This window comes from Manis pentadactyla, chromosome 5 (assembly GCF_030020395.1).
Source record: "Manis pentadactyla isolate mManPen7 chromosome 5, mManPen7.hap1, whole genome shotgun sequence".
Classification (NCBI taxonomy): Eukaryota; Metazoa; Chordata; class Mammalia; order Pholidota; family Manidae; genus Manis; species Manis pentadactyla.
The window spans coordinates 55634715-55657680 of NC_080023.1; the positions used below are offsets into that span (position 1 = coordinate 55634715).

General features: G+C 34.1%; 1 protein-coding gene across 4 annotated transcripts in view; it reads right to left on the reverse strand.

The window, feature by feature from the left end:
* Positions 1-22966, reverse strand: part of CENPC (centromere protein C) — a 143224-nt gene that overhangs the window by 3368 nt on the left and 116890 nt on the right. The window contains exons 13-18 of one of the 4 annotated variants that reach the window (XM_036918155.2): positions 19594-19653; positions 9561-9665; positions 8636-8764; positions 7571-7630; positions 5843-5997; positions 646-736 (exon numbers count right to left, since the gene is read on the reverse strand). In XM_036918155.2, the coding sequence (XP_036774050.2) occupies positions 646-736; positions 5843-5997; positions 7571-7630; positions 8636-8764; positions 9561-9665; positions 19594-19653 (600 nt within the window). Of the gene's footprint in view, positions 1-645; positions 737-5842; positions 5998-7336; positions 7462-7570; positions 7667-8635; positions 8765-9560; positions 9666-19593; positions 19654-22966 lie in introns of those variants that run through there. The other 3 variants (XM_036918153.2, XR_005031314.2, XM_036918157.2) reach the window with 3 other exon arrangements.

A 22966-nucleotide genomic window follows, 5' to 3' on the forward strand; every position in this document is an offset into this window, starting at 1 on the left:
AGCACCATAATGTGACCTCTACATATTAGAAATTGACACATATTGAGTTAATAAATACAGTGTTTACAACAGCACTGGTACATACAAAGGACTGTCTAAACATAACTACTGATTATTGTCTCCTTCCATTAGAAAGTAAACTCCATGAGAGCAGATAGTTTTGCCTGTTTTGTTCATTTATGTATCCCACACTCTTAGAGCAATGCTTAGTAGATTCTCAGTCACATTTATTGACTGCATTAATGAATGAACAATTTAAAATTCCTATTTTTGAAGATTTGTGCTCTTCAACAGCTGATGAAGCACACTATTCTGTATTTTTGAAATAACCTACTAAAAATTGTTCAACTACATGTCTTAGAGATGACACAGGGTGAATAATTTTCCTTCTACCTTGAGTAAAACATATCTTCAAAATAAATATTCTCATATTCAGGAATAAACAACTCTTGGCCAATTTTCATGTATCAGTACACTGTCATACTTACCTAATGATAAAATTAAAGGAAATTATGTACACAACTTCTTTGGCATTAATCATAACATACTTCATTTCAATCACTGTGGCTTCTATTCTCTTTGTACTCATGAGCAACTATGTAAATATTTAACTATGTGAGAAGAAATTTCTTTAATTATTCTTACCTGAAGGAATATAAAATGAATCCCCAGTTGTTATTATATATGATGTTTCATGTAAGGTACATAAAAGGTCACCAAAGTCAACATAAAAAACCTGTAGAATTAAAAATTAAAATCTCATTTCAAATTGAACCACGACAACAACTACACCCCAAAGAAACTTGATGTAGTAGGCAGAATGACAATCCTCCAAACATGGTCACGCTCTAATCTCCAGACCTTACTGTTACATAGCAAAAGGGACCTTGAGACGGGGAGATTTCCTAGGTTATCTAGGTGGGCCCAATCTAATCACATGAGCCCTTAAAAGTGGAGAATTTATCCACTGGAAGCAAAGGAGAAATGAAGCAAAGACAAAGAAATTCAAATCATGAGAAGGACTTGTGCTTATTGCTGGCACTGAAGATAACAGGGCCATGAGTCAAGGAATGTGGGCTATTTCTAGAAGCTGAGAACACCACACTGGCCAAAAGCCAGCAAGGAAAAGTCCTACAGCCACATGGAACTGAATTCTTTCAACAACCTGAATGAACTCGAAAGCAGATTCATCCTAGGAGCCTCCAGAGGAATACCAAGCTCCCAAAATCATGATTCTAGCCTTGTGATACTCTAAACAGAATATTTAAAGCCAACCCACCAGACTTCTAACCTACATAACTGTAAGATAATAAATGGATGTTGTCTTAAATCACTAAGTGTGTGGCAATTTGTTAAAATAGCAATAGAAAACTTAATAAAGAAAGAAATTTCTTTCATTCTTCCTTTTATTTACCAGCTTATGAAAACTCAGAACCACTGTAAAGAATATCACTTAGCTTTACTAGAAAAAAAACTAGGCCATATGTATACTTCTTTAAAAGTTACATGCTTGGAACATGGCATGTAAGTTAATCTGTTTAGTCAAAGAGAGAACAAGAAGAAAAAACAAAACAAAAAAAAAATCATTCATCTAAATAAGCATCAACATTAAGAAAGCAAAAGGATGTATCTCTCAGTCACACAAGCTTACATATTCCAACACAGAAAATTTTACGTTTTGTATATAACTAGCACTTTGGCAATAATGTTTTTTGAGCAACTAAATAGAAAATGTAAGGTCTCTAAACTTTGAGATGCAAATTTCAAGATTCAGCCATCAGAAATATTTTGCCTCAGAGAATTATTCCTCCTCCCTCTCCTCCTTCCTTTTCCTTTCTTACCATCTTATAAAATGGGCCTAAAACACCAAAAAACAATAGCAGTTAGCACTTATCACTTGCTCTGTGTGTCCTGAGTGTTTTATTTTTATTCATTTAATGTATGTACCTATTTTTCAGCAGGTACTATTTTTAATAGCTTTTTCACAGATGAAAAGAAGGTACAGAGGGGTGTGACTTTCCAAGGTCACAATGTAAATGGCATAACTGGGATTTGAACTCAAGCACTTTGATTCCAGAACTCATATTCTTAACTGTATAATACATTAACTCTTAAATGGGAAAAGAGCTCTGGCAGTGATTCTAAAGGTAATTTATAATTTAATAAAACAAAAAAAAATTTATTACATCCCCCAAAATATTTGCCTCAGTTGACAAAAATAGTAACACACATACTACACAGAAAATCAAGCATATATTTCTGAGTGTTTTTTTCTTATCTACTCAGTTTGGCTTTCTAAGCACACCTCTTCCCATTTTTTTGCAAACATTGTACTACGAAACCTTTTAAAATACACAAAGATACAATGAGAAACTCCCATTAATATCTATTAACCATCTGCCCTATTCAGAGTCTCTCTACTTCCCCCATTCCATATTATTTTGCAACAAATGCTCATAAATCATCTATAAATATTTCAGTGTGCATAGAAAGATCAAGGTGCTTTTCAAAAACATGACCACAACTGTATTATCACATCTAAAAACAAATGAACATTTAATAACAAATACCCAGTCAGTATTCAAATTTCCAATTGTCTCTTAAATGTCATTTTTAAGGGTTTGCTTAGGAATAAGAGCCACACTGTGACTGACTGCTTACGTATTTCTTAAATCATTCAGTCTATAGTGGTTCTCAATTTGGGGGTGATTTTGTCCCTCAGGGGACAAATGGCAAGTCTGGGACATTTATTCTCATAACTAGAGGGATGGATACTACTGGAATCTAGTGGGTAAAACTCAGGGATGACTCTATCTTTCAATGCACAGATAGCCACCCTATAACAAAGAATTATCCATTCCAAAATGTCAGTAGTGCCATGGTTGAAAATCCCTGAATAGGTTCCTACCTGGTTCTCTTGTTTTATCACTTGCAGCCTACTTATTAAAGAAACTAAGCAGCAAAATTTGCTGTAAAAATTTTCCACAGCTGGATTTTGCTGATTACAACCCCAAGGAATCATTTGAAAGTCCACAGTTCTTTATTTATTGCAAACTGGGAGTTAGATCTAGAGACTTGATCAAATTCAAGTGTTTCTTTGTTTTGCTTTGTTTTGTTTTTTTTTAATGAGGTTGGGGAGGCAAGACTGCTTGAGTGTTGTATTCTTCCATCAGGAGGCAAATGGATAGTTCTTCTTTTTACATGTTGAGACATCAATGTTCAATGCCTAGTTCCAATAGTTTATCAGGAGCTACAAAATTAGTAATATATCATTCTAACATTACTTACTCATTTATTAACTGGGATATTTTTAACAATGACAAACTTCCCCATATTGATTATTTGTTTACTTAATAATACAGTTTATAGGAGAAAGGCAGAATAAATGTTCATTTCCTTTTATTTACCGTATTTGTTGTCAGTATAATTGGCTTCCTAGAATTCTCCAACAGTAATGAATTAGTTTTCCTTTTTGTATAGTCTTACAAATTCATGGATTTAGATAATGTGGTTGATCTACTGAAGTTATTCTTATTGATACTTAAGTTTTCACATCTTTATCCCATTAGAGCATCTTCAAGTTGGATCTTGACACTCTGTGACCCAATCCTAATGGTCTTTGATAGGTTGTTATCAGGTCTGATAAAAATATTCCAAGCTTAACCCCAAGACTGAATTCAGGTATTTCTCTGAGGAACTCTGCTTCCTTTAATGTTGGTGCCACTTTTTTTGTTGCTGGTTTTTTTTTTTTTTTTTTAGTTCTGGATTGTTTATTGAGTAATTTTTCAAATACCACCACCACTTGCTAGTTTGGTTTTTTTTTTCCCCTCTTCTCCAGTTTTTTCCTGCTCTTCACATCCCTTCACTTTTATATTTTGCATTTCTTGCCTTGTTGTTCTCTGGAAAATCTCCACAACCAACTCCCATAGTCAGTTAATTCTTCTGTGGTCTGATTTTAACAAATCTACAACTGCCAGTACTACTACTCTTACACAGATTTTATAACACTGAGTTTGAAGGGAACAGTTTATGGCCTTTGCTGGTTTTCCATCTTCTCCCTTTTGTTTGTTTCTCATAAGCAGATGTTTAAAAAAAAAATACTCCCCTTGTTATTTAAAGAATACTTTATCTGATTTTCATTATAAAAAGTTAAAAGCAATATTTAGATAAAAATCAACTACAATCACCTTGTTCTTTTTCTACAGTTCCTTCAATTTTAATTTTTAAATTCTAGTCAAAAAATAAAATTTTCTGTCTTGTAGTTTCCTTAAATGTTTATCCTAAAGGTATACTTATATGGTTATTCTTCAAAATAATATGCTTAAAATAATAGAAAAATGCTGAGTACAGTACCTGGAACATATAAGTGCTATTTAACTGCTTATGTCATGTAATAGCTTATCTCACTATTAAGTCAAAATACAACCATTTTCTTCAGGCAGCACATTTCAGTGGTTTCTAATTTTTGCAAATACTGTCAATGCTATAATAAATAAATACATATGTTCAGCTTCCCTAACTTCCAAATTATGTTCCTAACCTCTGAAATTAGTCATAAAAAGGGTGCAAATAGCTCTCCAATAATTTCTACTAACTCAGTAATTTAAAAACTTCCTTTGTTTTTAATGTGGATTCCTTTGATTCACCAGGTTAAACACTTTCTAATATTTACTATTCAAATTTCCTTTTGTATAATAAAAGCATTACAGTTTAATGGTAACTGCTATTAGTTTAATGGTGACATTTCATAATATTTACCTTAATTTTTATCTGTTACTTAATGATTACACAGGGATTATCTATTACTTTAGTTAGTTATCTTTCTTACTTTACTTATTTAATAACACCTAGAGATCTCTAACATTTCAAGATTGGATTAAAAAAATTTTTTAAATATTTTAAATCCAGATTATACTTATACTAATGTAGTAATAAATTACACTTTGACTTTCATGTGTACCTTTTCCTTTGCTTGCCTCAACTTTGCCTTTCTTTGTTAATATGAATGCTTTTTGTTTTTGTGAGCTTATTTCAATTTTGTCACTTGAAAGTTTTGTCTTGAATTTGATATTCCAGTAACCTAGGACTTCATAGGTTCCTGAAAGTTACTTAATGATAAATGTGCCTTAGATATAATATTTTTTAAATGCTGGCATAATATTAAATTTTCTTAAAATCTGGTGATTTTCAAATTCTGTTATTTTCAGTTTCAAAATATATAAATATGCATATATACACACACACACATACATATTATCAAACCAACGTTGCAGGGAGTGTGTCTCCATGACAAACACCCCATATGAGCACAAACACACACAACATGAGGCAGCAAGAGTGCAAGAGAGGGACCAAGGGAGGGAGAAACTGACTTACCTTGAATCTCATAACTTTAAGAGCCAGTAATACTGCTATATACAGTAAAATATTATTTAATATTTATTAAAACAAACTAGCATCCTAAACCACTGCTAATTGTTACATAATTGTGAAGAAGGCTTTTAACTTATTTATTACTAAACTACAGAGAAATGAAATTTAGACTTAATCTCAATAATCCCCTCCAGCTCTGAAATTCTAATGATTTGTTTGCAAACCCATATCTAAGATTCTAAGTAAAGATCATTCTTTAAGCTGAATCTCAAAGTTACACTGCTTTGCACAGTGTAGCCATTTAGCCATTTGTTAACTGACTCTGAACAGTTACAACAAAAAATTATCTGTGCTATATAGTAGTAAGATAACATTTCTAAGGAAATTGCAATTTTAATGCCTCATCAAATCCAGTAAATCAGAGTTATATCAAATAGCAAAACATAAATATAAAGAAAAATACACTCACCAATGTATCTAGGCCAACATGCTGCTTTCCTTTTTCTTGATGTGGTCCTAATACCAATTTTCCAGTAGAAAAAAAGGGTGTATCCAGTGTTTTATATACTTTCAAATCACCATGCTCAACAAAAAACTGATATGTATCTCGTGGCCTTATAAGATCTAAGGGAAAAATACTAAAATGAATATAAAACAATAGAAATGATATGTGTGTAATACATATACACACATGCATATACAATAGAGTTATTTATAGATATAAACCTGCCTTAGAAAGACAGAAGTGATTAAGATCAATGACTCTGAAGGTAGGATGCCACAGGTCAAAAACTGTCTCTGTCTTAAAACTGTGTGACCTTAGGCAAGTGACTCATCCTCTCTTCTCTATGCTTCCATTTCCTTTTCTATAAAATAGGATAGTAATAGTTCATCTGCATTGCTGTTGTGAATATCAAATGAGTTAATGTGTGTAAAGTACTTAAAACACTACCTACCACAAAGTAAGCACAGGTAAATCTTAGCTGGTAACAATAATGGCACTATTATTATTTCTATTATAGCTCAGAAAGAAAACAAACTGGCAAAAACACAAGATTTTCCCACCTGTAAAAAGTTTAACATACAAACGTATCATCATCATGCCAACTGATTCTTTTGTACTTGACTATTTATTAAATAACATTTTTATTTACCAGGCTCTAAGTAACCAGAATTCTAACTATTGCTCCCAAATTACTATCTCACTTTTGAATTTCCCTTTTATTTACAAACATTTAAATATTTATAATTAATACATTATTTTATCATCAGCTTCCGGCTGTGTCCTCAATATTTGGTAATGTTAGTTAACCCCACAGACTACAGGATACAGGAAATGTGTAGACTTAAGAACAGACAAAAAAGTGATGAACTCCTGACAAGACAACTTTTGTAACCTGGTACAGTATAGCAACGGTTGTAGCTAAGACATTATGTTCAGTTCTCTGTACTTCTACTTGCTGCCAAATAAACAATCTGAATACAGAAATAACTTTGCTATTTATGATGTCAAATGGAACCTGTTTCACAGCCAAAGTTTTAAGTGGAACTATCATTACTGCCTCCTGATTTAACCTATTTGTCGTCTGATTTAGGATAAATAGTCCTCAGTACTCACTGATAGAGTTTTAACAGTTGATAAAACATTTGCCTAGTAAATGCAGCAGGCGGCTTCTATGACTCTGTGATGGCCTTAAGGTTAAGCCTGACATTTGTTTGGCTGTTTGATACCTTCTCTAGTTATCTCCCTAAAGGTCTCATGTCTCAAGTACTATAATTGGCATCCCATAGCTCAGAAGGCTATCTAAATCCTGCCCACACTCCCTGCCTGGTCTCACAGTAAAAGTGTATCCTGAAGTCTGCTAGCTAACATACGACAATTCCCCATAAACAACCCCTGCATCTTCTTGGTCAAAAAAGGTCTGGACCTCAATGGGGGAGACAACACTAATGATGGTAGCACCTGTATCCCAAAGGACAAAAGCATTGTGCTATATGTCCCTGGAGGTTGTTTGCCATCAGTGCTCCCAGACAGTAGTCCTCACATAGGCTGCTTATTGAAATTAGATCCTCTACTGGACTTTGGCTCTGAAAGAGTTGGGGAGAGAAAGGGAAAGTAGAGAGGCCAGTCATCAACCAGCAGTTTGTCCTTACTAGTTGTTAAATTAAACATTTTCAATATCATCCCTGATCTTACCCATGAGAATAATCTCTCTTGTGTCTGGGTCCTTTACACTCGTTGGCTTCAAAGGATCTCCTAGAGGTACATTCAGATTTACCACTAATTTATTCTCTGCAAAAGATATGCCATTGAAATACAAACTACTTACTTCAGATTCTTTTCAATTAAAAAAAAATCTAGTATGAAACACAGCTACAGACAAGTAATAGAGGAAAACTGCCAGAGGCATAACAATCTTTTCCTATTTATAAATAACCACCTTGATAAACAAAAATTTTTAAATCACAATGATCTAATATAGAAGCAAATATCCTAAACTACTTGTTTTCTACAAGCCTATTAAAACAACTCTTGAACTTTTCATGATCAAGTTAAACAATGTTTTTGCATATTTTCTAAGATAGCTAGAAGTATGCAATACATTCTAGAAAAAATTTCATTAAATTGTGTATTTAACCATAGTTTGGACATGGGAAAGGTAAGCTTCACATGACATAGCAATTTACTTCTAAGAAAGTGTTTTATATTATGCTATTATTGTTTTATTAAGGTATCATTGATATGCAATCACGTGAGCAAGACTGTGGCTACTAGATTCCCCCCATTATCAAGTCCCCACCACATACCCCATTATAGTCACTGTCCACCAGCACAGTAAGATGCTAGAGTCACTACTTGTCTTCTCTGTGCTATACTTCCTTCCCCGTGCCCCCACCACTACATTATGTGTGGTAATCATAATGCCCCTTAATCCCCTTATGCCTCCCTTCCCACCCATCCTCCCCAGTCCCTTTCCCTTTGGTAACTGTTAGTCCATTCTTGGGTTCTCTGCATCTGCTGCTGTTTTGTTCCTTCAGTTTTTGCTTTGTTGTTATACTCTACAGATGAGTAAATATTATGCTATTATTTTTAATTTAAAGAGTAAGTTTACTTTCAAAATTTGGAAAAATTTGGACATAAATAGTGAATTTACCCTAAAATACCAAATCTGAAGTTTTTAGAGGTAAATTTACAAAGAGCTACTTTTCAAAACAGTTACCTCAAATAAAATCTAAGTTTTTTTTAAGAAAAAGCTCATACTTCTTTGATCATTATCAAGACAGATCCTTTTCCTATGAACAACTTTGTTGACTTTTCCCATGTTTTCTTTTGCCTTTCTTTTAGATGATACTGTGTCTGGGGACAGTATTCCACCAATCACAAATCCTCCTGAAATTTAATAATAAAAAAGGTAAAATATCATACCTCGGAGAGTGAAATCTTGAAACAAAACCGATTAAATTAATACAGCACATTTCCTTTCCAAGTACCAAAGAATACATTATTATTACTACATTCTACAGATAGTAATTCAAATAACATAAATAATAACCAATTTTATTCATTATGTCTCTATTATCCTAAATCTAGAAGCACTGGTAAAACATGACTGACCTAATTCTATTGCTTGAAATCCAGTTATCAGGGGCAGTTTAAAAAAACAAAAGAAGCTAAAGGCCAGCAATGAACTACTTATAGTAATCCACATACAGTACTGAGTCCTTTAACTCAGATATAGTTATAAAAGGAAAGAAGTAACTTTAAGATAACATTATACTTTCCAGCCCACCCTGTACCATTACCAAAGAAAAATACAAAAAGAAAACAGGATGGGAATAACGGAGAATACATAATCTTTGCCAGTTAAAATTTTCTCATGTTTGGATCTAATGCTTCATTTTATAAAATTACAAATCTCGTTCAATAGTATAAAAATAATATTTTATAAAGTCGCATAATCACCTCAAATTGCTACCAAAGTGGGAAAAAGAATTAGGAACTGGATAGTAATTAGACAAATCTATATCTTAATCTATTCTTCTAATTTTGAGGGGATGAAGATTAAATGAGGTAATGTGTATAAATGTGTAGGACAGGGCATGGCACATAATATATATAAACAAACTGTAGCAATCCTAGTTACTATTTTTTATTGTCAGACATTAAAATGTAAGTTGGAATTTACCTGATGGCCTTCCTTGATAATCTATTCGCTCCCCTCGCCAGTATTCCAAAGGTTTCAACCTTATTCTCTTGGTTCTGCGAACATTTGGTGTGTTGGAGGGCAATACTGTAAAAAGATGTTAGACAATTACTTGCATGATAATCTGCAGTGGAAAGATTGATATTACCTTCTAGCATAGTAATGCTTCTAGACAAAACAGTAGGAAAACAAAAATTTATGATATATTTGTGCTAATAATTTTAAAAATGCCAATGGAAAAACAGGTTACTAGGTCGGCAAAGATTTAAAAACTTGGTTAATACCCATGGTTAATGATGTTAAAGACAGAAACTCTCATATACTATAGGTAGAAATATAAACTGATTGAAGATAATTGATAATATTTCTAATAACTTGATTTAGAAATTTCATTTCGAGGCAACGAGTTTACAAAATCTTCACAAAGATGGGGAAAACTATAGGTATAGGTACAAAAACATTCATGGTAGTACTATTTATAATAGTACTATTTGGTAGTACAAATTATAATAGAAATGGAAAACATGGTAGTACTATTTATAATAGAAATGGAAAACAAAACAAAATTAAAAACCATCTCAATGCTATATATATATATATATATATATATATATATATATATATATATATATATAAAACAAACTTGTAAATTGGGGGTTGTTATGAAAGAATATGCTTATGTGTGTACACACACAGCCACCCACTTTATCTAAACAATGTTAAATTCTAAAAACTAAGTTGAGTATTTTTGGCTATATATAATCAAATTTCTATATTCGGATTTATTTTTTATTTACAAGAGCTGTCTATTCTGAAAGTGGTTTACTAGAATCTCCCAATCTAACTGTATTGTTTAAATGAAAATCTTCTTGCTTTTCCTCAGTTTTTTCCTACTAATTTCAGTTGCACGGTTGTTTGGCGCAGTGTTTATGATTCTATATTCTTTATAAATTTTTCATTTTATCATTGTATATACTTCTTTATCCTATTCAGCACTTTAATTTTAACCTTAAGTTCCACACAGCCTAATTTGAAAACTGCCCTATTTTCTTTTGGTTTACATTGATCTACGTAATTCTTTAACAACCTTTCATTTCAAAACTTAAGTGTTTCTTATAAACATATTAGTTGATTTATATTGCTAGCCAAATTGACAGTTTTTATCTTAATATGGAAATTCAATACATTCACAGTTAGTTTAACAAGTAACATGATTCCTTTTATTCCTTCCATCTTACTTTGCATTTAATAGTTATTTTTACATTAGTAATTCTTCGTTCTCCTCATTTTTATTGGTTTGATCAAATGACCTTTTCTCCCCACCACTCCCTTGGTCATTTCAAAGTTTTGCTGTTTTTCACACTAATATTAGTTATCTTCACATTCTGACACTCAAAAATCAAACTCCTTGTTATTCAGGATTTAATCAAAAATAAAATCCCTGACTAAAATATGCTATCATCTCCTTTTCTCATTCAGTAAAACTAAAACCTTTAGATTACTCTTCTGCCCCCATATTTGTTCCCACCATAGCAGGTTTTTAAAGGTAATCTACATTATCAGGTATTACAAAAATCCTTACTTAGCACTTAAAAATCCCTAATCACATTGCCATTAAATAGTAGATATACCTAAGGTAATCAGCAATGTGGGCCCTGTGACTTAATTTGCATCAAAAGGATGTGACAAAGGTGATGGGAAGTCCCTTCTGTGGTTATAGAATAATTGTTATACACACATACATCTATATATTTGTATATAATGAGGAAAGAGCATTTCCTCACAGACAGCAGTGGCACCACATGCCTGTGACCCCACCATTGCTACAGGTGTTGGGCAGTTAGAGTGTAGAGCTTCTGGGCACTAGATGGCGTGGATACACAAAGTTATTATTCCATAGTAATTATTGCAAATGAAAAACAGCAAACAAATTTTACACAAAAAAAGATCCCAAAAACACGAGACAGAAGGCTCAGTGAAACAGAAATCAACAATCTTCTTGATAAAGATTTTAAAATGAAAATCATAAACATGCTCACAGAGCTATAGAAAAATATTCAAGATTTCAGGGAGGACTTCAAAAAAGACACAGAAACTATGAAAAATATGGTATTTGAAATGAAACATACAGTGGAGGAATTTAAAAGTAGATTAGATGAGGTAGAGGAGACAGTAAATGAAATAGAAATTAGAGAACAGGAATACAAAGAAGCTGAGGCACAGAGAGAGAAAAGGATCTCTAGCAATGAAAGAATAGTAAGAGAAACGTGCAACCAATCCAAATGGAACAATATTGGCATTATAGGAGCCCCAGAAGAAGGAGAGAGAGAAACATGGATGGAAAATCTCTCTGAGGAAATAATGGCTAAAAACTTCCCCAATCTGGGGAAGGAAATAGTCAATCAGGCCATGGAAGTGCAGAGCTCTCCAAACACAAGGGACCCTAGGAAGACAGTACCAAGACATATAATAATTAAAATGGCAAAGATCAAGGGCAAGGAGAGTATTGAAAGCAGCCAGAGAGAGAGAAAAGACCACTTAAAAAAGGAAAGCCCATCAGACTATCAGCAGACTTCTCAGCAGAAACCTTACAGGCCAGAAGGGAGTGGCATGATATATTTAATGCAATGAAACAGAAGGGCCTCCAACCAAGAATACTTTACATAGCAAGATTATCCTTTAGATTTGAGGAAGGGATTAAAACAATTTACAGATAAACAAATGTTGAAGGAATTCACCTCCCACAACCAGTCTCCACAGTGTATATTAAAGAGTCTGCTCTAGATGCAAGTGCTCCTTAGACTAAACAGCAGTCACCAGATAAAATAAAACAACAGTAAAGGAAGTAGACCAATTAATTACTAAGCAAATCCAAAATTAAATCAACTACTCACAAAGTCAGGCAAAGGATAAACAGAATACAGAATATGACACCTAAGATAAAAAAGAGTAAAGGAGGAGGGAGAAGAAAATGAAAAAAAGAACCTTTAGACAGTGCTCAAAACAGCATAATAAGTGAGTTAAGACAGACTATTTGTAAGGAAGCTGCCCTTGAAACTTTGGTAACAACAAATCTAAAACCTACAATGGCAATAAGTACGTATCTTATTGGTAACCACCCTAAGTGTAAATGGACTGAATGCACCAAACAAAAAACATAGAGGTAAAAAATGGATAAAAAAAACAAGGCCCATTTATATACTACCTACAAGAGACTCACTTCAAACCCAAAGACCTACACGGACTAAAAGTGAAGGGAAGGAAAGCAGTATTTCATGCAAATAATAGGGAGAAAAAGGCAGGAATTGCATTACTTGTATCAAACAAAACAGTGACAAAAGGCAAAGGAGGACATTACATAATGATAAAGGGGTCAGTCCAACAAGAGGATATAACCATTATAAATATATATGCACCCAACACAGGAGCACCTACATATATGAAACAAATACTAACAGAATTTAAGGGGGAAATAGAAAGGCAGTGTACTCATTTTAGGAGACTTCAACACACCACTCACTCCAAAGGACAGATCAACCAGAGAGAAAATAAGTAAGACAGAGGCACTGGACAACACATTAGAACAGATAGACCTAATAGATATTTACAAAACATTCCACCCAAAAGCAGCAGAATACACATTCTTCTCGAGTGCACGTGGAACATTTTCCAGAAGAGATCACATATCAGGCCACAAAAAGAGCCTCAGTAGATTCAGAAGGATGGAAATTGTGCCAACCAGCTTCCTAGACCACAAAGGTATGAAACTAGAAATAGATTGTGCTAAGAAAACAAAAAATCCCACAAACACATGGAGGCTTAACAACAAGCTCCTAAATAATCAATGGATCAATGATCAAATAAAAAGATATCAAGCAATATACAGAGAGAAATTAAAACAACTCAACACCCCAAAACCTCTGGGATGCAGCGAATGAAGTTCTAAAAGGAAAGTTTATTGCAATACAGGCTAACGTCAAAAAAGAAGAACAATCCCAAAAGAACAATATAAAATCATAATTGATGAAACTAGAAAAAGAAGAACAAATGAAGCCAAAAGTCAGTAGAAGGAGGAACATAATAAATAGTGGAGCACAAATAAATAAAATTGAGAAGAATAAAACAACAGAAAGATTCAATGAAACCAGGAACTGGTTCTTTGAGAAAATAAACAAAATAGACAAATACCTACCCAGACTTATCAGGAAAAAAAGAGAATGTACACACATAAACAGAATCAGAAACAAAAAAGGAAAAATCACTATGGACACCACAGAAATAGAGAGTTATTAGAGAATATTATGAATAATTACATGCTAAAAAATTGGGTAATCTGGAAGAAACTGACCACTTTCTAGGAAAATACAACCTTCCACCCAGAAAGAAACAGAAAATCTGACAGACCAACTACCATCAATGAAATTGAACTGGTAATCAAAAAACATCCTAAGAGTAAAACTTTTGGACCAGGTGGAACACTGAATTTTATCAAATGTTTGGAGACGACCTAATATTCATCCTTCTTAAAGTTTTCCAAAAAGTACAAGAGGAGGGATTACTTCCAAACTCATTGTATGAGGCCAGCATCACTTTAATACCAAAACCAGGCAAAGACACTACAAAAATACAAAATTATAAACCAATATCCCTGATGAACATAGATGCAAAAACTCTCAACAAAATATTAGCAAACCAAATCAAAAATACATTAAAAAGATCATTCATCATGACCTAGTGGAATTTATTCCAGGGATGGAAGGATCGTACAATATTCAAAAATCCATCAACATCATACAACCACATCAACAAAAAGAAGGACATAAACCACATGCTCATCTCCATAGATGCTGAAAAAGCATTCAACAAAATTCAACATCCATTCATGATAAAAACTCTCAACAAAATAGGTATAGAGGGCAAGTACCTGAACATAATAAAGGCCATATACAACAAACCCACAGCCAACATCATACTTAACTGCAAAAAGCTGAAAGCTTTTTCTCTAAGACTGGGAACAAGATATGGATGCCCACTCTTCCCACTTTTATTCAACAGAGTACTGGAGATTCTAGCCACAGCAATCTGACAATACAAAGAGATAGAAGGCATCCAGACTGGTGAGGAAGTTTAACTGTCATTGTTTACAGATGACATGATATTGTACATTAAAAATCCTAAAGAATCCTACTGAATTCAGCAAAGTTGCAGGATACAAAATTAATACACAGAAATCTGCTACATTCCTATATACTAACAACAAACTAGCAGAAAGAGAAATCAGGAAATCAATTCCATTTACAATTGCATTGAAAAGAATAGAATACCTAGTAATAAACCTAACCAATGAGGTGAAAGACCTATAACCTGAAAACTACAAGACTCTCAGGAGAGAAATTAAATAAAACATCAATAAATGGAAATACATCTTGTGCTTACGGATAGGAAGAATTAATATTGTCAAAATGGCCATCCTGCCTAAAGCAATCTACAGATTCAATGCAATCCCTATCAAAATACCAACAGCATTCTTCAATGAACTAGAACAAATAGTTCTTAATTTCATATGGAACCATAAAAGACCCTGAATAGCCAAAGCAATCCTGAGAAGGCAGAATAAAGCTGGAGGGATTATGCTCCCTAACTTCAAGCTCTACTACCAAGCCACAGTAATCAAAATAATTTGGTACTGGCACAAGAACAGAATAGCAACACCGGGTATAAACCCAAGCTTATACAGCCAATTAACATATAATAAGGGATTCATGCATATAAAATGGGGAAATGAAAGCCTCTTCAACAACTCATGTTGGCCAAACTGGACAGCTACATACAAGAGAATGAAACTGGATTATTGTCTAACTCCATATACAAAAGTAAAATCGAAATGGATCAAAGACCTGAGTTTAAGTCATGACACCATAAAACTCTTAGAAGAAAGCATAGGCAAAAATCTCTTGAATATATAAACATGAGCAACTTTCTCCTGAACAGATCTCTTTGGGCAAGGGAAACAAAGGCATAAATGAACAAATGGGACTACATTAAACTAAAAAGCTTCTGTACAGCGAAGGACATCATCAGCAGAACAAAAGGCATCCTACAGTATGGGAGAATATATTTGTAAACAACCTATCCGATAACTAGATAACTTCCAAAATATATAGAGCTCACATGCCTCAACACCCCAAAAATAAATAATCAGAGTAAAAAATGAGTGGAGGATATGAACAGACACTTCTCCAAGGAAGAAATTCAGATGGTCAACAGGCACATGAAAAGATGCTCCACATCGCTAATTATCAGGGAAATTAAAACCACAATGAAGTATCACCTCACACCAGTTAGGATGGCCAACATCCAAAGACAAGGAACAACAAATGCTGGTGAGGATGTGGAGAAAGGGGAACCCTCTACATTGTGGTGGGAATGTAAGCCAGTTCAACCATTGTGGAAAGCAATATGGAGGTTCCTCAAAAATCTAAACATAGAAATACTATCTGACCCAGTAATTCCACTCATAGGAATTTACCCAAAGAAAACAAGATCCCTGATTCAAAAAGACATATGCACCCCTTGTTTATTGCAGCACCATTTACAATATCCAAAATGTGGACACAACCAAACTGTGCATCAGTAGATGCACGAATAAAGAAGAGGTGGTACATATACACAATGGATTATTTCAGCCATAAGAAGAAAACAAATCCTACCATTTGCAACAACATGGATGGAGCTAGTGGGTATTATGGTCAGTAAAATAAGCTGGCAGAGAAAGCCAAGTAACAATTTCACTCATTTGTGGAGTATAACAACAAATGAACACTGAAGGGACAAAACAGCAGGCAACTCACAGACTCTAAGAAGGGACTAGCAGTTACAAAAGAGAAAGGCTGTGAGATTCCATGGGGAAAGAGGGAGATGACGATTAAGGGGCACTATGAATTAGCACACATAATGTAGGTGGGTCACAGGGAAGGCAGTACAGTTTGGAGAAGACAAGCAGTGACTCTATAGCATCTTACTACATTGATGGATAGTGACTGTAATGGGGTGTTGGGGCAGGGCGATTTGATAACATGGGTGAATGTTGTAACCACAATGTTGCTCATGTGAAACCTTCATAAGATTATATATCAATGATACCTTAATAAAAGTAAATAAATATGTATTGTCTAAGATACTAAATTTGCGGTGATTTGGCACACAATAGAAAACAAATACATATTTAAATTTAAACACATGTATTGAAAGAATCATTCCTCACCACTATTTCCTCTCTTTGGATTCAGTTCTGGTTTATATGATACTTGGTTAGAATACATCACAAAATTATTTTACATGGAGGGTACTAAAATCAATGTTGCATTATATGCAAAATAAATTCACTCATAATAAAGTAAGGTATCTTGGCTAGGAATAAAATAATTGGATTGTCACATAATCTCTGAAAGTAGGCTATAAAAGTTATTTTATTCTTTCAGCATTACACAGATGGGAGTATTAGTCATTTTTTCCCCTTTGTATGTAACTTTTTCTTTCTATCTGGAAGCTTTACTCTATCACTGAAACTTAGGAATTTTATTCCCTTATATCTAGAGTTATTTATCTTTTCAGTAATTCTGATTACCAGTTAGTAAACTTATTCAAACTGCAGAGTCAAGGAATCCAGGAAGTATTAACTACTTTTTTTGTTTTCTCTCCTCCATCTGGCTCTTTTTTCTGTTATTTACATGTTTTGTCTGCTGTCTTCATGCTAGTTCTAGTGCATATCTTTTTACCTCATGGTTTCCATCTTTTTATATTTCTGCTCTAAAGAATTTCTTCCACATCAATACCAGCGATTAATTCAGCTCTCAAAATTGACTACCTTTACTTCCATTTCATCTACTAACTTTTTAAACTAAATAGTTATGATTTTTTATTACCATATTGAATCTCTGAAAGTTCTTATTTCCCTTTTTTGTTAAAATTGCTATCTATCTACTACAAAGGTTCTAGCTCACCAGAAAGCAGCACCTATTGGTGTTAGGCATAATTCTTGATATTCCTCTCTCTGGTTGCTGGAGCCCCTGTTGAAAGACATTTTTATTTCTCTTTGCCTATGCCTGACTCTAGTTATCATTCCACTCCAAAATAAGCACTAAGCACTGAGAAGTATAGTAGTCTTTCTTCACATGGGCCTACAAAAGTAATAACTGATACGTAAGTTTTGGGTTGAAGCAGTTAGAGAAAGCTTCAGTCCTAATGGCTCTCTTCATGTACAAAAGTAGAAATACTCACAGCCTCAAGTATAGGGAGAAATATAAAAAGCCATACCAATCCCACAAAGGAATCTTAACTGCCAAACAACTTCTCGGGAACCATGAAATTTTAATCTTAAAATGGGCCTCTCCATGGGTTCCCCAGTTCCGGCTCTGCCTACTTACCTATCCTAGGCACTGCTTTGTTTAGGAGTGAACTGGATAAGAATGGTAGAAGTTGTGAGGGATGCCATCTACCTAGCAGTTATATATACATATATATATTTTTTATTAAGGTATGATTGATATACACTCTTATTAAGGTTTCACATGAAAAAACAATGTGGTTACTACATTTACCCATATTATCAAGTCCCCCCCATACCCCAATGTAGTCACTGTCCATAAGTGTAGTATGATGCCACAGATCCACTATGTGCCTTCTCTGTGCTACACTGTTCTCCCCATGATCCTCCACACCATATGTACTAAATATAATACCCCTCAATTCCCTCCCCACCTACTCTCCCACACCCCTCCCCTTTGGTAACCACTAATTCATTCTTGGAGTCTGCTATTTTTTTTCCTTCAGTTTTGTTTCATTGTTATACTCTACAAATGAGGGAAATCATTTGGAATTTGTCTTTCTCCACCTGGCTTATTTCAAGGAGCATAATGTCCTCCAGCTCCATCCATGTTGTTGCAAATGGTAGGATTTGTTTCTTTCTTATGGCCGAATAGTATTCCATCGTGGTATACACATCTTCTTTATCCATTCATCTACTGATGGACTCTTAGGTTGCTTCCATATCTTGGCTACTGTAAAAAGTGCTGCAATAAACATAGGGGTGCATATGTCTTTTTGAATCTGAGAAGTTGTATTCTTTGGATAAATTCCAAAGAGTGGGATTCCCAGGTCAAATGATATTTCTATTTTTTACTTTTTTGAGGAACCTCCATATTGCTTTCCACAATGGTTGAACTAGCCTACATTCCCACTAGCAGTGTAGGAGGGTTCCCCTTTCTCCGCATCCTCGCCAACATTTGTTGTTCTTAGTCTTTTCAATGAGGAGCATCTTTTCATGTGTCTGTTGGCCATCTGAATTTCCTCTTTCTTTGGAGAACTGTCTCTTCATATCCTCTGCCCATTTGTTAATCGGGTTATTTGCTTTTTGGGTGTTGAGGCGTGTGAGTTCTTTATATATTTTGGACGTTAACCCCTTGTCGGATATGACATTTACAAATTTATTCTCCCATACTGAGGATGCCTTTTTGTTCTGTTGATGGTGTCCTTTGCGGTACAGAAACTTTTTAGTTTAATGTAGTCCCATGAGTTCATTTTTGCTTTTGTTTCCCTAGCTCAAGGAGATGCATTCAGGAAGAAGTTGCTCATGCTTATATTCAGGAGATGTTTGCCTATGATGTCTTCTAAGAGTTTTATGGTTTCATGACTTACTTTCAAGTCTTTAATCCATTTCAAGTTTACTTTTGTGTATGGGGTTCCTAGCAGTTATATTTTACAGAATTCTCTACCATTTTGGTGAGAGTATGCTCCCTACTATGCATAAAAGTAAGAGGGCTTCAGAACTTATAAATGGACAATAAACTCAGAGGCCTATACTGATTTACCATGAAATTCATGAAAACTCAATACATAGTTTTAACTTACCGGCCAATTAATCCAAGTATTTCCCCCATGCTTGAGAAAAATTAAGTTATATTTAGAAACAGAGGTTTTAAAATGTGAAAATATTAAAAGAGAGAAATGGCCTTACCTAATTTGTGATGAATTTTGTTCTCTGGTGTTACTTTAGATTTTTTTACTCTTGAGTCACCTGCAAAATTCAGGAGACAACATCATGAACAATGGCTGCTAATTCCATGTTGAGTTAAAGTGACTTACATAAAGCATAAATAATTAAAAATAAAATTTGACCTGAAAATATACTTTATTACTCCTTTTGCTTTTCACTGCTGAGGAATACAGACTGATGAAAAACAATGTAACATTTCTCTAGATTTTGCTCAGATAATAGCAAAATAAATATGCCTAAGAGCATGGCAGTCAAAAATAACAAAACACAAACAGGTTTTCCATTGCACCTGGACTTCAGATGAAATAAGCTATTTGGTGGATAAAAACGCAGGGCATAATAATGAATAATCAATATGATAACAATGTAAAATGAACTTTAAAATTCTGAAGTAATACAGCTATATATACTGAATTCAACACTGTGACAATCAGTCATGGTTTCTAAACTTTAGTGTGGTAAAGATCATCTAAACATAGCTGCTGCCATCAACTCTCCCTTCCTTTGCACAAATGTTGCTCTTTATCAAAAGGCACAGTCTTACTCCCTTGTCCTTGAATCTCTCCTGGCCTTCGTGACTTGCTTGACTAACTAAATACAGCAGAAACGACGTTCTGGAACTTGGAAGGTTAAGCCCTAAGAAGATGCGCAGGTTCTACCTAGGCCTTTTGCGACCTCACTGTAGGAAAATGCAGTCACCATATATGAAGACTGACTACCCCAAGACTGAAATGCTGCAAGGAAACCTACACTAACCACATGGAAAGGCCATGTGGAGGAAAAGAGATACTTGGCCAGCCTCCAATTGTGCCAGCCACTCTAGCTGGATGTTAAATATTTAAGTAAAGAAGTAACCTTGACCTTCAGCCCATTTGAGCTTTCAAATGATTTCAGTCCCAGAAGCTTGCATCTAACCACAAATGCATGAGAGAACCCAAGTGAGAACTGCCCAACTAACCCAACTGAACCCACAGAACCATGAGATAAATCAATGGCACTAAGACACTAAATTTTGGGTGGTTTGTTATTCAGGAATATGGAACACTTAATGTCCATGAACCACCTAAAACTTTTGATACAAATTTGTATATAATATGCATTTCCTAAAAAGTAGATCTAAGCTTTCATTACATTCTCAAATAATTCCATGATACCAAAAGACTGTTAAAAATGACTGAATTAGAAACTTTATAAATTGCTGGTTTGGAAGAAACATTAGTGACCATAGAATCTAATTTCTCAGTCCAGAATAGGCAAATCTATAGAGATAAAAGTAGAATAATGGATGCCTACATGTGTGGGGCAGGAGGTAGAAGGGTAGATTAGAGGGAAAGGAAGGTGCCTGCTAAATAAATGGCATGAAGTTTATTTTTGGGGGTGATGAAAAAAATGTTCTATAATTTATTGTGATAGTTACACATCACTCAGTTATATACTATATATGAAGTAACTGCATGGTGCATGAAATATATCTCAGTAAAGCTGTTACAAAACAAATTTCCCATACAATCCCCACTCCCTACTAGAACAAGTGATGGCCATTCTCAGTTTGAAAATTTTCCCATAGCAGTGGGCCTTGAAGGCAGCTGGTAGAGTCAGAGAAGGAATTAAACAAATAAGTAAATAATCTGAGGATAACGGAAGCTAGCTTTCTCACTATATAACAAAGGGGTTTATAAAAAGTGGAAAAGGAAAAATCAACAGTGTGGACTAGAATTGGAGGTACTGATGTGAACTCATGATTTCTAAATATAAGTACAGAAACAGATATAAATGCTTGTGTATGTATGGTGTAGATATATGTATATACATATATTTGTGTATATCTATTTCCTATCCCAGTAACAATGAGCACACCAAGCTGAACTTCTAAATGCCATCCTCCACTAAAAAGAACCAGGTTCCTTAGGAGAAATAATTGAGTCCAGAGTTGAAACAGAGAAAGTAACATAGAATACCTTATGCCAAAAAATAAGAAAGTATTCCAAAATGATAGAAACATAATAAATGGAGATATGAATTAGTTGAAAGGATGCCTACTGGCCAAATCTGGCATAATTTAACTATCAGAATAAATGAAAGATTACAACCCATCAAATAAAATACGAACCCAGTAGAACTCCATAATAATATAAACAAATGAATAATGAATAAATAAATGGGGAAGAGATAAGAAAAACTATTTTTTATAGAAGGCCAACTAATTAATAGAGAAGGAATTAGGGAAATAGAATATATATATTTGGTATTATCATTAGTGGCTAATGATTCAGGTGGAAGTTTTCAACAGATGCTGAGATTGGAATGGAGATCTGCAAAAGATATACGTTATTGAATTTTATCAGGATATCACTTCACAAAATACTCATTGATTATGAAAGAGAAAAACATTATTATCTAAAGTGGAGAAAACTGGCAGACAATAACTTCAATGGGAGAACAAGATTAGTATCACCAGTTAGTTATGGGTTAACACTGTGCTTCCTATGCAGAAAGAACAAAGCATCATTTCTGTAATATTTCTGTAACATATGTATGACAGGTGTCTGATCATGAGAAAGACCCAGGATGAAGGTCATTCTTAACAATGAAAAGCTTGTACTGTTTGAAAAAATGTAAAGGTCATGAAAATTAGAAAAAGTCTAACTATTCTTATTGAAGGAAACTGAAGGTATATGAGAGCTAAATGCAATCTATGATCCTGGACTGGGTCCTGAACCAGAGAACACTAATGGAACTGCTGGTGCAATCTGCACTGAATAAGTGAAGGAATACTAGAGTTTTATTAATGCTGATTTCCTGACTTGGAGAGTTCAACGGTGATTATGTTCTTGTCTTGCATCCTGTCTGCACATAATCACAGAATAGTATGCGTCCAACTTATTCTCATAGTTCAGAAAAAGCTAATAATAACAAATGTGATAAATGTATACACAGGGGAGGCAAGAAGGGAGATGGAACAAATGTAAAATGTTGATGAAGGGGATACAGGATTTCTGCATAAGTTTGGAATTATTTCAAGAAACTATTTAGAAGAAGGATGACACACACAGAGATAACTCCTAAATTCCAAATATTAAAGGATCCTAATAAGCATGGAGACAGAGGAAAAGAGGTTATTTACAAAGTTAAAAAGAAACGAGGCTGACTTCAACTTTCTCTTCATAAGATTTAGCTGTCATAAGGCAAAAGGGCAATAATAGCCAGATAGTTTAAAGGGAAAAAGATTATGACTCATGATTATTTTTACTGTTCAACCATTGTTCATTATGTTAAAAATTCCTGAGCCCTTGATAGCATATGTGAGCCTGTCTACCAATAAAGCAACACACTT